This window comes from Balaenoptera musculus, chromosome 11, assembly GCF_009873245.2.
Source record: "Balaenoptera musculus isolate JJ_BM4_2016_0621 chromosome 11, mBalMus1.pri.v3, whole genome shotgun sequence".
NCBI lineage: Eukaryota > Metazoa > Chordata > Mammalia > Artiodactyla > Balaenopteridae > Balaenoptera > Balaenoptera musculus.
The window spans coordinates 96,241,521-96,259,977 of NC_045795.1; the positions used below are offsets into that span (position 1 = coordinate 96,241,521).

General features: G+C 47.1%; 1 protein-coding gene across 5 annotated transcripts in view; it reads right to left on the reverse strand.

Moving 5' to 3' along the window:
- Window positions 1–18,457, reverse strand: part of SRGAP3 (SLIT-ROBO Rho GTPase activating protein 3) — a 259,624-nt gene that overhangs the window by 34,049 nt on the left and 207,118 nt on the right. For 2 of the 5 annotated variants that reach the window (XM_036870420.1, XM_036870417.1), the window contains 6 exons: window positions 16,117–16,147; window positions 14,941–15,001; window positions 13,145–13,222; window positions 3,978–4,112; window positions 554–659; window positions 124–351 (listed from right to left, as the gene is read on the reverse strand). In XM_036870420.1, coding sequence (XP_036726315.1) covers window positions 124–351; window positions 554–659; window positions 3,978–4,112; window positions 13,145–13,222; window positions 14,941–15,001; window positions 16,117–16,147 — 639 coding nt within the window. Of the gene's footprint in view, window positions 1–123; window positions 352–553; window positions 660–3,977; window positions 4,113–13,144; window positions 13,223–14,940; window positions 15,002–16,101; window positions 16,148–18,457 lie in introns of all 5 variants that reach the window. The other 3 variants (XM_036870419.1, XM_036870416.1, XM_036870418.1) reach the window with 2 other exon arrangements.

The window sequence follows — 18,457 nt, forward strand, 5'->3', positions numbered from 1 at the left end:
AAAATATATATGGGAGTACAGACTAAAAAGCAGTAAGAAAATCAAAGGGTTTCTTACTGTTCTGGTTCAACAGTAACAACAACAACGATGATAATAATAATATTAAGAAGAATGGAATCTTACCAATATTCTTCCCCTCCAGCCATGCATTTTTCATACACAGGTCCCTCTAGCTCCCGGGGGCTGGGAAAGATGGCTTCATGATGGATGATGATGGTTTTGATGACTTCGTTGACGTGTGCCTGGCAGGACACAGGGTCCTGCCCATCAGGGATGTGCATGAGGGTGGGCCCGAAGCAGATGGCCAGGTTGTAGGGATCCATCATGTTCTCGTCACTATATTGCGAGAGGCTACGAGAAAGGAGTACCCACAAGTCACCAGGGAAAGGTGAATCCTCCCCCGTGGTTTCTTTCTCTTGGGGGCTCTACTCAAGTTCAGGAGGGTCCCATGTTCTAGGAACAGTTGTACCTACAAACCTCAGGACACCCCCTCCCAAAGGAGGCCAGGGCTGAGTCAAAGAGGGGGGCCCCCCGCCTTGGCTGGGCAACTCACTGGTTGAGGAAAGCGAAGAGGTATCTCATGACCACGATGACCACGCGGGGAAGGGTGATGAGGATTTGTTGGATCTGGTGCACCCTCTCAGCTGGGCTCTCCAGTTCTGTAACATAAGGGGACTTTTCAGGGCGCCTTTCATCATCAGAGAGCCAAGTAGCTGACATCTGTGAGTCCCACCTGTGAGATCAGCCCATGTGGTTCAGGGGGAGGCATGTTTTTTGTTTTGTTTTAATTAATTTATTTATTTATTTATTTTTGGCTGCATTGGGTTTTCGTTGCTGCATGCAGGCTTTCTCTAGTTGTGGCGAGCAGGGGCTACTCTTTGTTGTGGTCTGCGGGCTTCTCATTGCAGTGGCTTCTCTTGTTGCAGAGCATGGGTTCTAGGCGCAAGGGCTTCAGTAGTTGTGGCTCGCGGGCTCTAGAGCGCAGGCTCGGTAGTTGTGGTGCACGAGCTTAGTTGCTCCGTGGCATGCGGGATCTTCCCGGACCAGGGATCGAACCGTGTCCCCTGCATCGGCAGGCAGATTCTTAACCACTGTGCCACCAGGGAAGCCCAGGGGGAGGCAGTTTTCCTCTCAGTTCCAGGGATGGAAATGTGACCCTGGCCTGGCCAATCAGAGCATCAAATTCCCCTAGCCACAGGGCTGGGCCCAGGGAGGGGTCCATGGCCTAATCAGAACAAATCAGGGTTGATCCTTGGGACTCAGCTGGAGAAACCTAGAGAGAAGTTCCCTCTTGAAACTGGGTAGAGGAGCAGCTGAGGGCTCCCAGGAAAGAAGATGGTGTCCGGGAGTGAATTCACCACATAGCTGGAGGGGACAGATTCCTGAAGATGTCGTGTGAGGTCTGAGTCCAGTTGGGCCTAAACTTTTCAGATATATGAGCCAATACATTCCCTTTTACGGGTTAAGTCAGTGTAAGCTGAGTTTCTGTCATCTGCAACCTATGAGTCCTGATGAACACAGGCAGGGACCAGGTTTTATTAGACTCTTTAAAAACACCAGCTATAGCACAGGCCTGGCACAGAGTAGGTGCTCAGGAAATGAACACTGAATAAATAACCACCTCTTGAGCTGTATATTGGTCAAAGAGCCTGGTGATTCTTGGGCTCTTGTCTCTGACCCCCATTTTTCAGGTCAACCTTAGAGATACAGACATTTAATCAGTCAGGCCAGGGTTGGGGGCAGCAAATTGGGCTTGGTAAGGAGAAAAAAGTGCTTTGTGGGCTTTTCTCTGTAGAGAGAGAAAGCTCAGGCTACGAGTGAGCTACCAAAGCTCCAATGATTATCTGCAGGGCTGATGCATAAACCCATGTCAGTTTCTTTTTCAGAGAAAAACATGTTTTTCTCACTCAGCCCCTCCTCTCTCCAGCCTCCACATCATGTCAGCATGTTCCTTTTAAAAGACAACTTCCACCTTTCTCGTCTGTATCCAAGGCCCTTCATGATGGAGCATCAACCACCCTTGCCTGCTTCATCTCCCAGCTGCCGCCCCTTTGCCAAGTATCTGAAGATGATTAAGAGCCATGCTTCTCAGAAGAAGTGGGCGTGCACCTCTGGGGCACTTACAAATATGTGGGGCATTCTCTGGGGTTGTTGCAGTGACTGGAGGGCACCACTGGCATTTGGGATCCAGGGGCCAAGGTGCTAAGGGTCCTGAATGTGTGGGACACACAACAAGGCACTGCTCTACCCAAAATGCCAGTAGTGCCCCGCAGAAAAACTGTGCCAGGCCACCTTAGCCACCCCCCACCCCTCCACCCAATCACACAAAGGCTCTCCTGCTCCAGGCCTTTGCACACACTGGTGATCTCTCTTCTCCACCTGGCATGCTCCAGCCAACCTTCAAGGTCTGGTGCCTCACCAAGGCCTCCACACAGAGTGGAAGGCTCTGGCACACATATCGAGTCCACTGCCTCCCATACAGGCCCCTCCATGTCCTCGGCTTCAGTCACAGTGCCCTAGACCACCTCCACTACTGTTTATTAATACCGTTTTCTTAAATACATTTCTTTAAAAAAGGAGACTTTACCTCACTCTGTAAAGGAGAAACCAGGATCACTTGCTATAATTAGAAGGTAACATAAAAAGAGATACAATGAAAGCAAAACAATGCTACCAAATTATAGGTAGACATTGTTTTATACAAAAGTTTCTGAGACTGAGGCCCTGCTCTCTCTGTTTAGCAGGGAGAATGACTTGTACGTTGGGGGCAGAGCGGGTGTCACTCCTTGATGTAACCAAGGCTTTGGGAGGGAACTGAGGAGGGACTTTTCCTCTCACACTGTGATTCAAGGTACACAATGCCATGACCTTGTACCAGGGGCCGAACACCTTGTCCGCTCAGGAACTGGGCTATTGGAGCTTCTGGAAATATTGGCTGAGCAGGTGACACGGAGCTCAGACAGGGATGGGCCTCTGTGGCCTGGGATTTCTGAGAGGTGGTCTGGAGCCTGAAGTGGATCAGGAAAGATGAGCAGGAAGTAGTGGGGGGCAGAAGAGTGGAGGAAGAGCCTTTCACACAAGACAAATAAGAGGGTTCAAGCCTCCTTAGGCTCTTGTCACCTCCTGGGCACTTCCGTGGCTGCAAATATCCCTCAGAACATTGTGAGAAGCATCCCTAGTGAAACGGGGTGTGGGGCAACTTTTCTGTAACGCAAAGAGTTTATTAAAAAAAAAAAAAAAAAAGAGTTTATTCCAAAATACTAACATTCTAATGTTCTAAAATTAGAAGTTTATTTTAAAAAATATTCCCAAAAGGTTGCCGTGGATTTTGGCATCTTACAGTCAAGGTGCCTTTACTGCAGCCCCTAGATTGGGCTCCTGCCTTTATCCACAGAAATACTAGTCAAGAAGGACTCTCATGGCTAGTGATGTCAGAGGAAGCCCCCAATCAACTTATTTTCATCATTTCCCTGTTTGCCATGTTGCTGACCTGACTCCCAAACCTTCCATGGCTCCTTGTAACCCAAGGGGAAAAGCTCTGGAATCCTTGCAAGGCATTCAAGGTCTTCCCTTTCTTGCTCCATCTGACCCTTCCAGCATCTTACACCATGTACTGGCTGGGACACCCTCCTGCTGGTCCCATTGATCTGTGTGTCCCCAAGCCTTCCCAGGATCCCTGAGTCCACTCCTCCCCGAAGACTCTACTCACATCATCCTCCCTCAGCTGTGATCCGAGAAGCCAAGGCTCCCTCTGCCTCTTCTATTCTGAGCTCCTCCTACACCCAGAGGTGTACCAGGCCCATGAGTCCTTCTATTATAAACCATCTTGTTATCTCCACAACTAGGTTTTAAGTCCCATGAGGAAAAGAGTCATATGGCTTCTTTCAAGGCACCCCTCCCCTGCAGCAATGAGCCTGGATTGCAGCTTCAACAAAGACTGGTCAAGAAATTGATCATTCCACCTGGGAAATACTTACTAATAGTAGATATCAAATCTTGAAACCTTTCCTTAGGAAAGAGTGGGTTTTCCAGTCCTCGGAAATACAGTTTTAGAACGCCAGCGACTGAATTGATATCTCGTTCATTTTGATCATCCACAAGCGGGTCTTCACCTAAGGGGAAACAGGAGATGACGATTCAGCTCGGTAAGGGGGCAGGGTGTGTGCAGGTGGCGGCAGAGGTGACCTGGCCCAGCCTGAACTGGAGGACAGATGTGACAGCCTCCGCCACACGGCATGCTGAGAGTGCCCCCTGCAGCGGATTCTGAAACTGCTCCAATCTATAAGAACGCTGTAGAATTAAAGCAATGAACATCTGTCACCCTACTACACTTACACTCATCTTGCCATATTTGCTCTCCCTCCCTTTCTCTACTTATATTTAGTACTGCTCAATTATTTGAGAGTGTTTTGTAGACATGACAACATATCACTGCTAAATACTTCAACACATTCTTCCTAAGCATAAGGGTATTCCCCTACGTAACCGTGTATTGCACCTAAGAAAATTAACAAGAGTTCCAAAACACCGTCTCACAGGCTTTACTCAAACATTCCCCATTGTCCCATGTCTTTCATAGAATTTTTCAACAGCTAAGATCTAATCAGTGTTCACACAATTCATTCAGTTGTTATGCTTCTTTAGTCTTTTGAATGCAAAATAGACCCCAACATTTTTTATTGTTAGTTTTTCATAATATTGACATTTTTTGAAGAGTCCAGGCCAACTGCCTTATAGAATGCCTGACATTCAGGATTTGTCTGATTGCTTCCTCATGATTAGAGTCAGGTTAAATATTGTGGGCAAGAATACTATGTGGGGGGCTTCCCTGGTGGCGCAGTGGTTGAGAATCTGCCTGCCAATGCAGGGGACACGGGTTCGAGCCCTGGTCTGGGAAGATCCCACATGCCGCGGAGCAACTGGGCCCGTGAGCCACAATTACTGAGCCTGCGCGTCTGGAGCCTGTGCTCCGCAACAAGAGAGGCCGCGATAGTGAGAGGCCCGCGCACCGCGATGAAGAGTGGCCCCCGCTCGCTGCAACTGGAGAAAGCCCTTGCACAGAAACGAAGACCCAACACAGCCATAAATAATAAATAAATAAATAAATAAATAAATAAAACAAACTCTTAAAAAAAATGGTACCATAATATATACATTAAAAAAAAAAAAGAATACTATGTGGGTAATACTTGATCACTGGGTTAAGGTGGTGGCCTCCGGATCTCTACACTGTAAAGGTATATTTTCTCCTTTGTAATAACAAGTGTAAAATATAAAATATTTTTGTAAACAGTAAGTGATCTATGTGCATGTCATCATGCTTAACATATTTTACCCAGTGCTTTGAGCATCCAATGATAACTTTTGCCCAAATCAATTATTACCCTGCGGTTCTAACAAAATGGTGATTTTCTGATTCTGTCATTCCATCTACAATTATTAGGTGGCATTCTTCCCTAAAGAAGAGCTTTCTCCGTGTTCCCTCCACCCTCCTATTTTTTTTTTTAAAACATATTATGGGCTTGTTTTTATAATTTTTAATTCAAAGTGTTATAAGCCACTACATCACTATTCATTGGGATGCTCAGACTGTCCCCAAATTTGGCTAGGGGGAGTCCTTTCTTATGTCCTTTGATGCGACCTCTATTGGGCACTTCCTTGCTTTCTGGCATAAAAGATGTCCCTGAATCACCTGGTACTTTCCTTGACCTAGACCTGGAATAAAAAACTTCTCTAAGGAACTTTGTTTGCTTTTTGTAGGGCATGGTATTTAGAAACCAAGATCTAGGTTCTAGGTGTGCTTATTGCTACAGGAGTGTCATAAAGAACGTCTAGGTTCTTTCAGGGCATAGAGCTAGAATATACATATATATATATTTTTTCACAAGTTCACACTGATATTTCTAATTCATGTTTAAGATACAATGTTTTCTTTACCTTCATTTATTTTGTATTTGCATTTCATTTTTCTTACAGTGAAAATCTTGTTCTGAATAATATTTATAATTGATATTTTAATGTATCTGCCTTATCCTACAATATACATAAAATAGTTTCAGATTTTTAATAGCAATATCACCACTAACAATAAACCTACTACATAAAAATTAAGGTTTATTCACAGGGCTTTTTTTGTTTTTTAGGCCCTCAGAATGTATCCCACTAAAGACATATGATCAGAAGACAGAAAGCAGATTAGTGGTTGTCTAGGGATGGGGGCTGGGGTGTAAGGGGTACAGGGAATGACTACAAATGGGTACAGGGTTCCTTTTAGGGATGATGAGAAATTTCTGAAATTAGATTATGGTGATGATGTATAAATCTATAAATACACTAGAAACTACTAAAATATACACTTCAAAACATGGATGAGCCTTATGGTATGTAATTCAATAGAGCTGTTAAAAAACTGTATGACCAGAGCACATGTTGAAAAGTTACTCTCTGTATGGTTGTCAGTCTGATATACAGCTTATTTGTTTCTATTTATATTCAATTTTAGGGATTTAATTTTTTTAGACATCCTTATTTTTAAAAAATATGCAATTTTGAAAATATAAAGCATCCACATGGTCCAGGAGTCATAACCAGATAAAAAGTTGCTTGCAGAGAAGCCCTATTCCTCTCCTTCTCTCCCTACACCTTACATTTAACCATTTTCATTAGTCTCTGGTTTGTCCTGCTAATCTTTTTTTCTGCAAAAATAAGCAAATACACATATACAATTTTTTTACGGTCCCTCATTTCTTACACAAAATGGAAGTAGCACACTCTGCTACTACATATACCTGTTTCTTCTCTTAACAGTAAATCCTAGAAATCCCTCCTTGTCAGTTCATAGAGATCTTCCTCATTTTTTTTCTTTTTAATGGCTGCAAACTACTCTATTTCATGGATAGACCATAATGTAGTCAACCAGTCTCCTATGGATTGACATTCCCATCTTTTGCTGTTACGAATACTGCCACAACAAATAACCTTGTACCTGTGTTTCTTATTCATAGAGGTGTGTCTCTGTGGTAGGTTCCTAGAAGTGGGATTGCTGGGTCAAAGGGCAAACAAATGTGTAGTTTCATCAGATAAAGCCAAATTCTCCTCCAGTGGGGCTGCACCATTTTCTCCTCCTACCAGCAACATAGGAGAAGGCTGCTTTTCCATAGCCCTGCCCATGGAATGTCTTTTAAATTTTTGCCAATTGCACAGGGGAAAATATCTCAGGAGAGCAGCACTTTTCAGTTTAATGGGGGTTGCTGAGCTAGTTCACCACCAGGAGTTTCCATGGGGGACGTGAAAGGAAGCAGGCAGCAATCTGACACCTCCGTGAAGGTGCTGAGAGAGGTCTGCTCGGTGGGCTCCTCCTCTTCCTCCTCCCAGAACAGCCCAGAGCAATCTAAGTCTGGCAAGCAATGGAGAGCAGAACTGCAAATTCATACTTGGATCTCTATACTCTGCCTCTGTGGGAAGAGAATGTGTGTCACTGCCAGGGCCTCTGCTGGCCCCAACATGCTTTAGTGCGAATTAGAGAAAGACACTCCCCCCACCTCCTGAACCAGGGCTTGTGGCTTCCAGGGCATGAGCCAGAGTTCAGCACACTCCTGTCCTCGTGGCCGAGTACTCTTGTGCAGTGCCCAGCCTGAACGACTGTGTGTGGCGGCCCAGGCACTGTGTTCCATAGGTCAACCTCTCAGACGTTCCCATAGGAGGAGATGAAAATGCTTCCCCCACAGGGGTTGAATATAAATGTCCCCAGCACTTCATGGCTGCTCTTTACTGGTACTGGCCACTCTCCAGATTCTGCTCCCTCAGATCACTGTCTCCGGAAAAGGACTCATCTGGGACCCGCCAGCCTGCACTGAATCGATCACACACACACACACACACACACAGGCATAATGACTGATTGCTTAGAATGAGTTCCTCTAGGATTACCTTTTTTTCTCTAAATCAGTTTTTTCTTTAAATTTAAGCTTCAGTTTTGAGTCACTTAGTTGGCTGTTGCATCAAATGATTCTTTGGTTTTACAGGTTGCCTCCCAGTGATGCCAGATGGGATCAGCACAGCCCCAGTTGCCAGCTGCTAATGCCTATAAAATACCATCTTCCCCAAAGGAGAATCATTTAAGAGTTCTTTGGACTTCATCTTCAAAAGTAGCCAAAGAATTCAAGTGACAGGTTATCCCAGAAAATCTTTTGCAGTTAGTGAACTTAAGGTATAAGTAAGAACATTCAGAATACCACACACACAGTTTAGGTGATCTTGGTATAGTGGTGGGACAGCAGTGATTATAAAATGAAAGTAATTAACATGTACATGCTCTGTTGGGGGAGACTAAAGCGAAACAGGTGCTCACCCTAGAAAAACATTTCTCAGTGGATTTCCTATGAAGTCAATGTGTCTTGGGTTTAACTTTGAAACAAATTTAAAAATTTAAAAACTGGAAAGAAAAAAAAAAAAGAAAATGCTTCCCCCACAAGACTTTCTCATGAGGAGGGAAGAGAGAAAACATAAAAAAATATATATATATATTGCCTATACTGATATAGCACTTTTCAAGTGAGAAGCACACTGGCACATGTGATCTCTCTTAATCCTCACAGCAGCACAGCACGGCACCAAGTGGGCATGGTCCCAGCACCACCCCTCTCACCTGCAAGAAAGCTGAGGCCCCAACAAATGAAACAACTTGCTCATGTAGTCAAAAACAGACACCAGCAGCTCCCAGGTCTCGTAATGCCTGGGAGATATTCCTTCTTCTACCTGTGGTTTTCAATTCTATCTGCTGCCTGTCTGCCTGCATGCCTATCTATCTATCCATCATCTTCCTTCCTTCCTTCCCTCCCTCTCTCCCTCCTTCCTTTACAGTAGAATCTCAACTTTTTTGTTTTTCAAGAAAAATGTTCCCATGGATGAGCAAAGCTGCCTTAGTTGAATTTAGAGAAAGGTGCAAGCCCTACCTTCTCAGCTTCCCTCTTTATCCCAGTATCAGCCCTTGAAGCCCCTCTGAAGGACCGTAAGAGTTTGAAAACTCTGCGCTGTATTAAGCTGTTCCCCTAGTGCACCACACGTTACTCTTGTGGTCTCATGATCACATAAAGCACATAAAATAAAAGCACAAGGATTTTATTTCGTCCATATAAGCTCTCCTTATTAAGTATGGTTAACTTATTGACCACACACACACACACACACACACACCATCCATTCTTGCTCTTCCTCCCACAAGGCACTTCGTCCATAAAAGGAGCCATCCAAACAATCCTCCCTCCTAGCCCAGGCCTTCGGCTCTCTGCAAGGGTAGCCAATTTTGGCTCCAGAAATGAATGGAATTCCAGAGTTCAAGATGAGCAGGATGGTGTATGTGAATGATGGCTTCCTCCAGGAGGAGAATTAGAGCTAAAATTCCAGGCCAGTCCAAGAGAAAGCTAGTTCCCACTTTGCTAGCTAGTTTCCTGGGGAGTGAGGCAGAATTATTACCAAACAGCCCTGCCTGCAGCCTGCTCCCAGCCAGGTCGCCCCAGCATTGCCTAAGGGCTGAAGGCAGGCTGCACCCAGGGCAGAGTGACCACACGGTGGGTGTGTGCTCACAGCTCTAGGGGAACGTGCTGCTGGATGGGGGCGTGGCAGGAAGCCCGCAGGTCGTCTCTCCAGGGCAGGTCTCTGCGGCCAGGATCCTCCCAGCTCCATCCCGAGGCTCTGCAACGTGACAACCCCTCCCTGTGTCTCCCGCTCACACCCCTCTTCCTGAGGTAGGAAACAGATCTGAGAAGGGCCACATCCAGAGTCTAGAATGTGTCAGATCCTACATGCCATAATTTCAGCCCCAAATCCAAACCCTATGTTGATGTGAGCACAGTGAAAGGACCTTTGACTCCCTTTCCAGCCGCCCTTCCACATGAGGAGAGAACGCAGGCAGCTCTCTCACCTTTTACATACCAAGAGGACAGGGGATTGGTTTGTGGGGAAAACAGAGAGGCAAAAAACTAGCCTGGGAGACAACAGCAAACCACAGCTCTCTCCACAGCACAGCTGCTGATTCCTGCTTTTCCATGATGTTTTCTCCTTTATTTTGCCAGAAGACTACAGGAAGATCTCAAAACTTGAGTGCTGAGTTTGAGATTTATTGACAGCAAAATATAATAATAAAAATCATAATCCCAACTAAAACCCTGGTTGACTCATGTCAGAAGAGAAAGAAAGTGGGTTTAGGAATAATAAGCCAAAAATGGATTTCCAACATGTAATTTTTCAGAAGCTTAAGGAAAAGAGGTCTGTGCTCCTTTCAATAGCCTTCTGCAAGGAGCGTAGGCAAGAGCTTTGCCCAAAGAGAGAAAGAAAGGGGCCAAGGAGGAAAAGACCCATGTCTGTTTGAACAAGTGGCAAAGGACAGGCACCCTGCAGGGATTAGAGGGTTTAAAGTTTTAAAAATAAAAGGAAGAAAGGAAAAACACACAATGTACTGGTTTGGAGAGAAAGTTCCATCACAAGTTAGAGCAGGTGGGCCGCGAGGAGTGGGCTCGGGCCGCTCGCTGCCAGGGGCTGCAGAGAACACAGCGGCGAGCCAGGGAGAGGGAAGCTGGTTTCAGGAGAGTGGGGAGGAGGTGCCCAGAGGGTCAGCCAGGTCAGGAACCCAAACCCAGGGCCGGTGGGTGGTGAATGTCAAGAAACAGAAAGTAATGCATGTGAAATCTGGGTGGGTACCAGCCGGCCCGGAGAAGCCAGAAAGGGTTTTTCTAAAAGAGACATCCCAGGAACTATTCTTTTAGAATAAGCCGTGCTCCCGTGTAGGCTCGGGTGGAGCAGAAGGACGAAGCGGGCAAGGGAATGAGATTCATCCCGGAATGCGGGTGAGAGGGAGAGGCGCCAACTGCACACGTGAGGCAAAGAAAAAGCAGAAAACAATTTTTGCAGCTGAGGTTTGGGTCAGGTGATCTCTTCGCTCCAAGGAGCAGAGAACTCTAATTTGCACAAATATCCTTCCAAGGCACCTGAGCAAGTAACAGAAGGCGCTGACCTTAGAAATCACGTTCGGGAAGGAAAGAAAGCAGTGCTGTTGGGGTGGGGATTGGGTCTGGCTGCCTGGTACGGCAAGGTACTTACTTACAAGACACTGGCAAGTAAGAAAACACAAGGGGGAGCGGTCACCGGGCTGGAGGCACCAGGCAGTTTACTCATGACATACAAGGAATTCTCTCTGATGGGATGAGCCTGGGAGGATGGAACCAGCAAAGGGTCCAGACCACGGCTCTGTTCACTTACAGTGAACACAGGGCAGCAGGGGTGTTAAGGAGTTGGGGGAAATAAAGAAGCCAAACCCTGGCTGGGCTGTCTGTCATTGCCAAGAGAAGCTCAGGGAAATGATGGATGACACTTCTATCAGGGATGCTGAGGGGAGGATACCTCTTGCTTTGTGGGATTTGCACATGCTGTTCCCTTGGTCTGGAATGCCCTCTCCCTGCTTCCCCTGACTCTTACTCTTCAAGCCTCAGCTTAGGCATTTCCTCTTCCAGGAAGCCTTTCGAGGCTTTGCTATTCCTCCCCCTTCCACCCAAGCTGGGCTAGGGGCTCCCATGCTACCCAGCGCTTACTCCATCCTTGCGCTGACCGTGCTGTTTACTAAACCGGTTCTCTGGTAGCAGTGACTTGTCTGCTGTTCCTATCATATTGCCAGGCCCTAGTCCATTACCCAGTGCAGTGCAGGGCTCAATGCAGGCTTGTTGAGGGGATGAATAAATGCGTGAGTAGGAGCTTAGAGCAGGGCAATTCTGGGGCTCCCTGGTTCTAAGTACCCAAGATCCTGGAGTGGACTCCAAACCCTAAGCTCCCCAGGACCCTCCTCATGTGCCACTGAGAGCCACATCCAGCCCAATCCTGCTCTCCACACCCGGTTCCAAGCCAGAGTGCCTAGCGCTGCAAAGCTCTGTGCTGGGGGCTATGGTGGTGACTGCCTGGGGCTGACAGACTGCTTCCTCTACCCTGGAGCTAGATCTCAGGACGGAAGCGGGAGGATAGGGTGACGGTGAGTCTGCTCAGGAGGCAGCCCCTCCAGGGGAAGCCTGGCAATAAGTCGGGAGAATTCTAGGGCTGGAGCCCCAGGGAGAGGCTTGCTCAGAGCACAACCAACAAGGACAAACCATACACCTTCCAAGGCTATTAGGAGGATTACATAGAAGAATGGGTAAGAAAGTGCTTTGTAAATTGGGATGTGATGTATTGCAGGGAAATGGGTTTGGGATCGGGGTCCTCAGGCCAAACTTAGTACCTAACTACTCAGAGAAAAATGTAGTAAATCAGAGCTGAGGAGTAACTACGGAGACGGGATGCTTCCAAACGCTGTGAAACTAGAGGTGGAGATATTGCTTAGGATGCCCCACACTGGCTCTTCTTTCCTCCCTGGGATGGGCTTTGTTCAACAACCAGAGAGCGTGATGCTGGAAAATATTTCCTTGAACGGAAATGCACAGACTCTCAGTTTCACTGTAGCAGCAAGATAGGTACTAGTATAAAAAGACAGAGGTTTAAGAAGAATTGAGCTCCTCCTGACCCTAGTAAGTCCTTACTTTGCTTGGACACTGCCACTGGCCATCTGTTCCCATCAGGGATCCCGAGGCCAAGGGAGGCTCAACCAAATAAGCCACATCCTGCTGGCCACTTCATTTCTGATAAGCTTTTATACCAAAGTGGGAACTAGGTAACCTACCCGAGGGTGGGGGAGTATAGCTTTGCCAAAAACACTGCATAAAAAAGAATTAGGCAATTCTAAGCCACTCCATGTTATCTAGCTTCTTCCAACTTTTCTAAAACACAGCAGCCTTTACAGATTTGCACAATGATTCCAAGGCCCTCTTTCCCAGCAACCACTGTAGAGCCCACCAGAGGAAGTCACCCATGTGTGCTGGTAAATGTTCAACAGCTAGCTCTTTGGCGGGGAAAAGAAAAAGATCAAAGGTCTTAGTGTTTGCCAATTTCTGTGGTGTAAATACTCCCACCTTGGCTGATTTCGAGCTACCAAGGTGAAGTCGCTGAAGGTGAAGTTGGGAAGAGATGTTGATACAAGCTGCCCCAGCACTGCTGGCTCTAAGACATGCGATAACACCCATCCTGGCTTCCTCTGGACACAAGCTGGAGATGATCACTCCACACCTACCTCTCTCAAAGGAATTTTTGATGTCATTGACTTCAACCTGGGATCCTGGCACTCTGAAGATCCCTTGCTGCTGGAGTCCTAAAAGAAATAAACAAAAAAGGAAAGAGAAAATGCCTTGAGCTCATCAGACCACTGGGAACACGGAAGACTCTCCCCACTGCTTGCCTCTTTCTCCCGCCATCCTTTGTAACAGAGTCATTCCCAGTGACCGTCTCCTGGCAGAAGCCCAAAAGGAGCCTTTGCGATGAACTTCAGCGGGTCCAAATACTCAGTCACATTCTGCTTCATATGTCTAGGGTCTCTTGTTTGGGCTTGAAGGAAACAAGATGTTTATATCAACAACTGGACCAGTGAATGACTTCCACTTTAACCCACAGGCTAGCTCAATCAAATAACTGGGTAGTGAATGCTGCCTAGTGCGTTCATCAGTTGCACTGGTCCCAAGTAGCTTGGCCTGAGTTTACAAATGCCATCGGAGTTTAACAGCCACAGAGATTTTGAATGAGAATGATAAATACCACTCCCTCAACCATTCCCTCGCCCATCACAGACATCGTCTTCCTTCAAGAAAATCTAGAGTCTAGAGTGCATGCTGGCTTGGGATCAAGGAGTTTGGGGGACGTTAACTTATTGAAGAAGGACAATCTCATTTTTTATGTGTTTCTACAAGGCCATAAAAAAGAGGAGACCTTGATACCTGATACAGCAGTAACAACAAAACAGCAACCTATTAGATTGAAGGAATTAGAGGGCTTCCCTCATCTGAAAAGGGAATTAAGATTGGGATCCTTTCCCTGAGATTCAGTTTTTCTGTATGAAACAACTCTCCACTTTATAATTCAGGAAAGTGTTTACCCTTAAAGGCAGGCTTTAGTTAAAGTTTGGTTTGTACATATAGTATGTGCTCAATAAACGTTGTTCATTTCTTTCATTAACCAATGCTGAATTTCTACCACCTGTGTCTCTTACCCCATCCTCCTGGCTCATTCCTGTCCAGTCACGCTGGCCTTCTTTCCCATATTAGGTCTTGACACTCGCCATTCTCTCCACCTGGACTGCATGGCTGGCTTCTTCTACTCAAATATCACCCCCTCGGAGACGGCTCTCCTTACAACCTTAGCCAAAGCAGGCCTGCCCTCCTCCAGCCATTCTCTATCCCCTTTAATTAGTTCCTTGGCATTATCACTATCTGAAATTATATTATTTGTCTCTCTGCTTGTTCATTCCCTTGCCCTTCTAATTGGTCATGTAAGCTACCTAGGGCCAGCATCCTACCTGTCTGGTTCGTGGCTATGCTGCCATTGTCAAAAACAGTGCCTGCTATGCACTCTGGAAATACATTTTTGGAGGAATGAATAAATGAATAGATGGAGGCACAATTTAAGTGCTGGGGACACCATGTAGCAAATCCCAGACACTCTATTTCCTCCATGGAGCTTACCACAGTCTAGCAGGATTAACTGATCGGTTGACCAACCTCATTCAGCGCTCAAAGTGCAGAGCTCTGGGCTCGGGTGGGAGCAAAAAAGGAACTAATACAGTTCTCCCATGTGCCCTCTCTGCTCCTCGGTTCTCCTAGTTCCTGGGTCTTCTCACCACCACTTTCAGTTCCGCTGACACACAAGGCTCAATAGACAGCACTCAAGACAGCAGCTGTTCTATGGAACGTTTTCCCTCTCAGAAGCAGAGCAGCAACGGGAAATCTTCCCAGATGAATTTGAATCTCATTTCTTATGAGAACAGCCTAGCACCTGTTCTGGAAAGAGCTGAAAACACTGCCCTGAGATCGAGCTTACCGTATAAATTGATGTATCTGATGCAGCTCTCGACGACCAGTGGTATAGCTTGTCCTGAATCCTTAAGAAAAAAAGTTGTGAGTTGTATTGGACTTGGCAACCACCACAGGAGAGAAGACACTGCAAACACAGATTATGAACTCAAGCCAGAATATTAGTACCATCAGATTAGTAGGAAAACAAGCAAGGAACCACTAATTCTAAAGTCTCCACAAACAGTTAAAATAGAAAGTCTTCTGTGATTGCAGAAAAGCCATAGCTGTGATCATTTTAAAGAAATGCTCTGTCTTCCTACTCAGCTGGGAAGGAATCAGGGCTCAGGAGGCCTGATAGGCACATCAGGGAAGGCGAGGGAGCCCACCGCCTGGAGGGGCTGGAATCCGCCCTCGAAGACTTCTCTGCCTCCCACTGCCCTCAGCCCCATCTCAACTCTCTTCTCCCAGCGCTCAGGGCAGGATCAAGGCCTCTGCCTAGTACTGTAGGACCTGCTGCCAGAATTAAGAAGGACACACCATGGGGGAAGCAAGGCTGGCCCCAGGGGTCATTTTGAGCTCGGAGAAGGGAAGACCAATTCTACTCACAACGTAACAACCTAAACATCTAGACAGATATTTGTTTAACAGTAAACACATTACCAGGAAAAGTTCTAGAAACAGCTAACGTCAGCCACTGACCACTGAGTGGCAACCTTAGTCAGAAAGGCTGAATAAGATGCAGTTCTAAATACACGCATCTGGGGTGTGAATGTATTTTCAATTATATTTTCCTAGACTGGCCCACGGCCCCAGAGAGCTGGGCAAGGGATAATTTTCTTTCGGATCCCATGATTGGTTGACCTCTCTGCTATTTCAGGCCACTTACAGAGCATAAAATTTTTTAAAAACTCTCTTTGAAAATGGGGCCAAATTAAGCACTAGCCTCCTCAGAAGGTGAGGAAGCAATGAGGCATATGTAATATGCTCATGAAAAGGGACAGAGAAAAAACCATGAATTTGGATACTTTCGTGGCTCCTCCACACCCCACCTGCAAATTCTTTCCTTGATTAACTACAGTCACAGAGAGGATAATAAAGTGGACTCATTGGCAACAGGCAAGGCGGGTCCTGTGCTACAAGTCAGGGCTAAAGACAGGTTCCATCCAGTTAAATGGGGCTGACGGACCTTTCCAGTAAATACCTGGTTCCTGGTTCGAGCATTTCTTCTTCCTCTGATAACAAAAAATAAACAGGCAGCAGAGCAGAAGAAAAAGAAAAGATTACGCAGAAGTAATAAGACCAGTTAGAGCAAGCAGCTCCTTCAGAGTCCGGGAACGCCGAAATGCAATGGCAGCCAGCGGAGGTCCGGGGAGACGGCAGGCGACCTGTGGGCCCAGTGGAGCTCTGGACCTGCCCGGCCAGCCTTCCAGGGTGGCTGCCTCGGACGCCAGGGGGCAAAGGGGCCTCTTTCAGTCCTTGTCAAAGGGCAGGAATGGTGTGTACTGAACACTTGCTTCACCCCAAGTCTAGCTTCTCCTCAACACGGGGGCTGTTTATTCACCAACGGTGAGAGCCCACCTAAGACCCCTTAAGGTTAGCCCAGCCACCCACAGAAAAGGAGGGACACACGCCCTCAGGTGTCTACTGTGACACAGTCCCTGCAAGTCAGCTCAGGAAACCTCACTCTCAGCTCTTAGTTAACCAAGACCGTGTTTATCAGGTGCCCTCTGGATAGGACCAAACAGGATTCCATCTGGTTCCAAATTCCACACAGCTGCCCGTGCTTTCCTACCAAACACCTGCGGCAGCTTGTCCCGGGTACCCACTTGGCTTTGCTTTTCTTCTGCCCACGGACCCTCACCCTGGCACTGAAAAAGCCTCAGGGAACCCAAAAGCTGACAAAGCCTGGAGGAGGGAGTGCAGTGGAGTCAGAGAGCCTTCGTGATCTTGCGGGCAGAACCGGAGACTTTGCTTTCACTGAAGTCGCCCATTTGCAGGGGAGCACGGCCTCTTCTTCCTTCCCACACGTGCAGTGGGTCAGGCTCTGGGGTGCGTGCTGTGTCTCATCCCAACTGAGAAACGGGAGGATGTGCGCCTGCTTGCCGGTGTCACCCGTCCAGCCCCTGGCATCTCAGCAACTAGAATTTTCCTATGTCGACTAAGCCTACCTGAACCTAGGACAGCAGTGCCAGGTGATCAGACGGGGCCCCATGGGCACTCTCCGGAAAGCCCAGGCAGCACTAACAGCTAACATTTCCATGGTGTTTACTCTGCGCCAGGCAGAGCGCTAGAACCTGGCAGGTGTTACTCATCTGATCCTCGTCACACACTCAGGAGGTGGGTAATAATCATTCTCATTTTATTGAAACAAGGTAAGAACTCCCCCTGCCCCATCCCGAAGGTAGACCTCCTGGGCCTCAAAATTTATCATAATAAATTGGGTTTCCTTCTGTCCGAGAGAAGGGGGGAAAAAAATCAAGGATTTTGAAAAGAATCCATTCAGGTAAGGTCCTAGAAATTTATAAAAGTAACTCCAACTACATTTATCCGTCATTCTTGGGGATGCTTCCTTGTCCCTCTAAACCCTCATAATCATGGAGTTTCTGTGATGTTATTTTATTGAAAAGCCTTTCAGAGCTTTAGAATTTCAGAGCTGGGGATTCTTAGTTCACGCTGAATCTTCTTCCAGATAGCATGGGAATCATAAGAGGAAATTAAATTCCATTCCCAAAGGCTGAAGGACTGGATGCATCACACTGCCTTTTCATTTTCTGAGAGTTAACAATCCTTGAGGTTGGGGTCCCGCCGCTGCAGTGTGTCCCCACAGGGAGCTTAGAGTGGGCGCGCAGAAGAGCTGGCGGAATTGCACTGATGATGTGAGGTACAAGCACATGTGACTATAAAGAAATGCATTCGCTCAACAACATACTTTTTTCAGTCAAACGGTCCCCTGAGGAGGCTGTGCTCTTATTCCAGCAACATGCTGCTGCCCAGTGCTCTGGGGTGTCCCTCTCTGGGGTCTCTTTTCAGAGCCAGTCCCCTAGTGTCCACTACGGCCTATGCCTCTTGCCATGTTGTGGCTCCAGTGGCTACAAAGCCGGGCTCTGATTGGCGCTGCTTTTCATTCCAAAGACTGGGGTGTCTGTTCTCAGACAAAGTTTTGGCACCGCTGACAAAGGTCCTGCTGCAGGCTCTCGGAAGACTGACCAGCTGCAGCAACGGCTATATATCTAGAATAAGGATGTGGCTTCCTGGTGACTACCTCCAAGGGGCAGACACTCCCGCGGTTGATGCACGACACTCGATCGTCATGCATTTTATGTAGGAGCTCTCCATTCAGAGAGTGTTTCACTAAACAGAACACCTAACTTGCAAATGCCACCAGGTAAGAGCTCCTTCCAAGCGTCCTGACAGAGCACCCGTTTCCAAAGAGCTGAGCATATTCTGAAAGGTGTCTGTGTCTCTGGGCCTTTGCTCATTCTGTTCCTCCTCTCAGGGGCTCCTCCGTCCTCCCCTCTGCCGTGCTCCGACCCGTCCTTCAA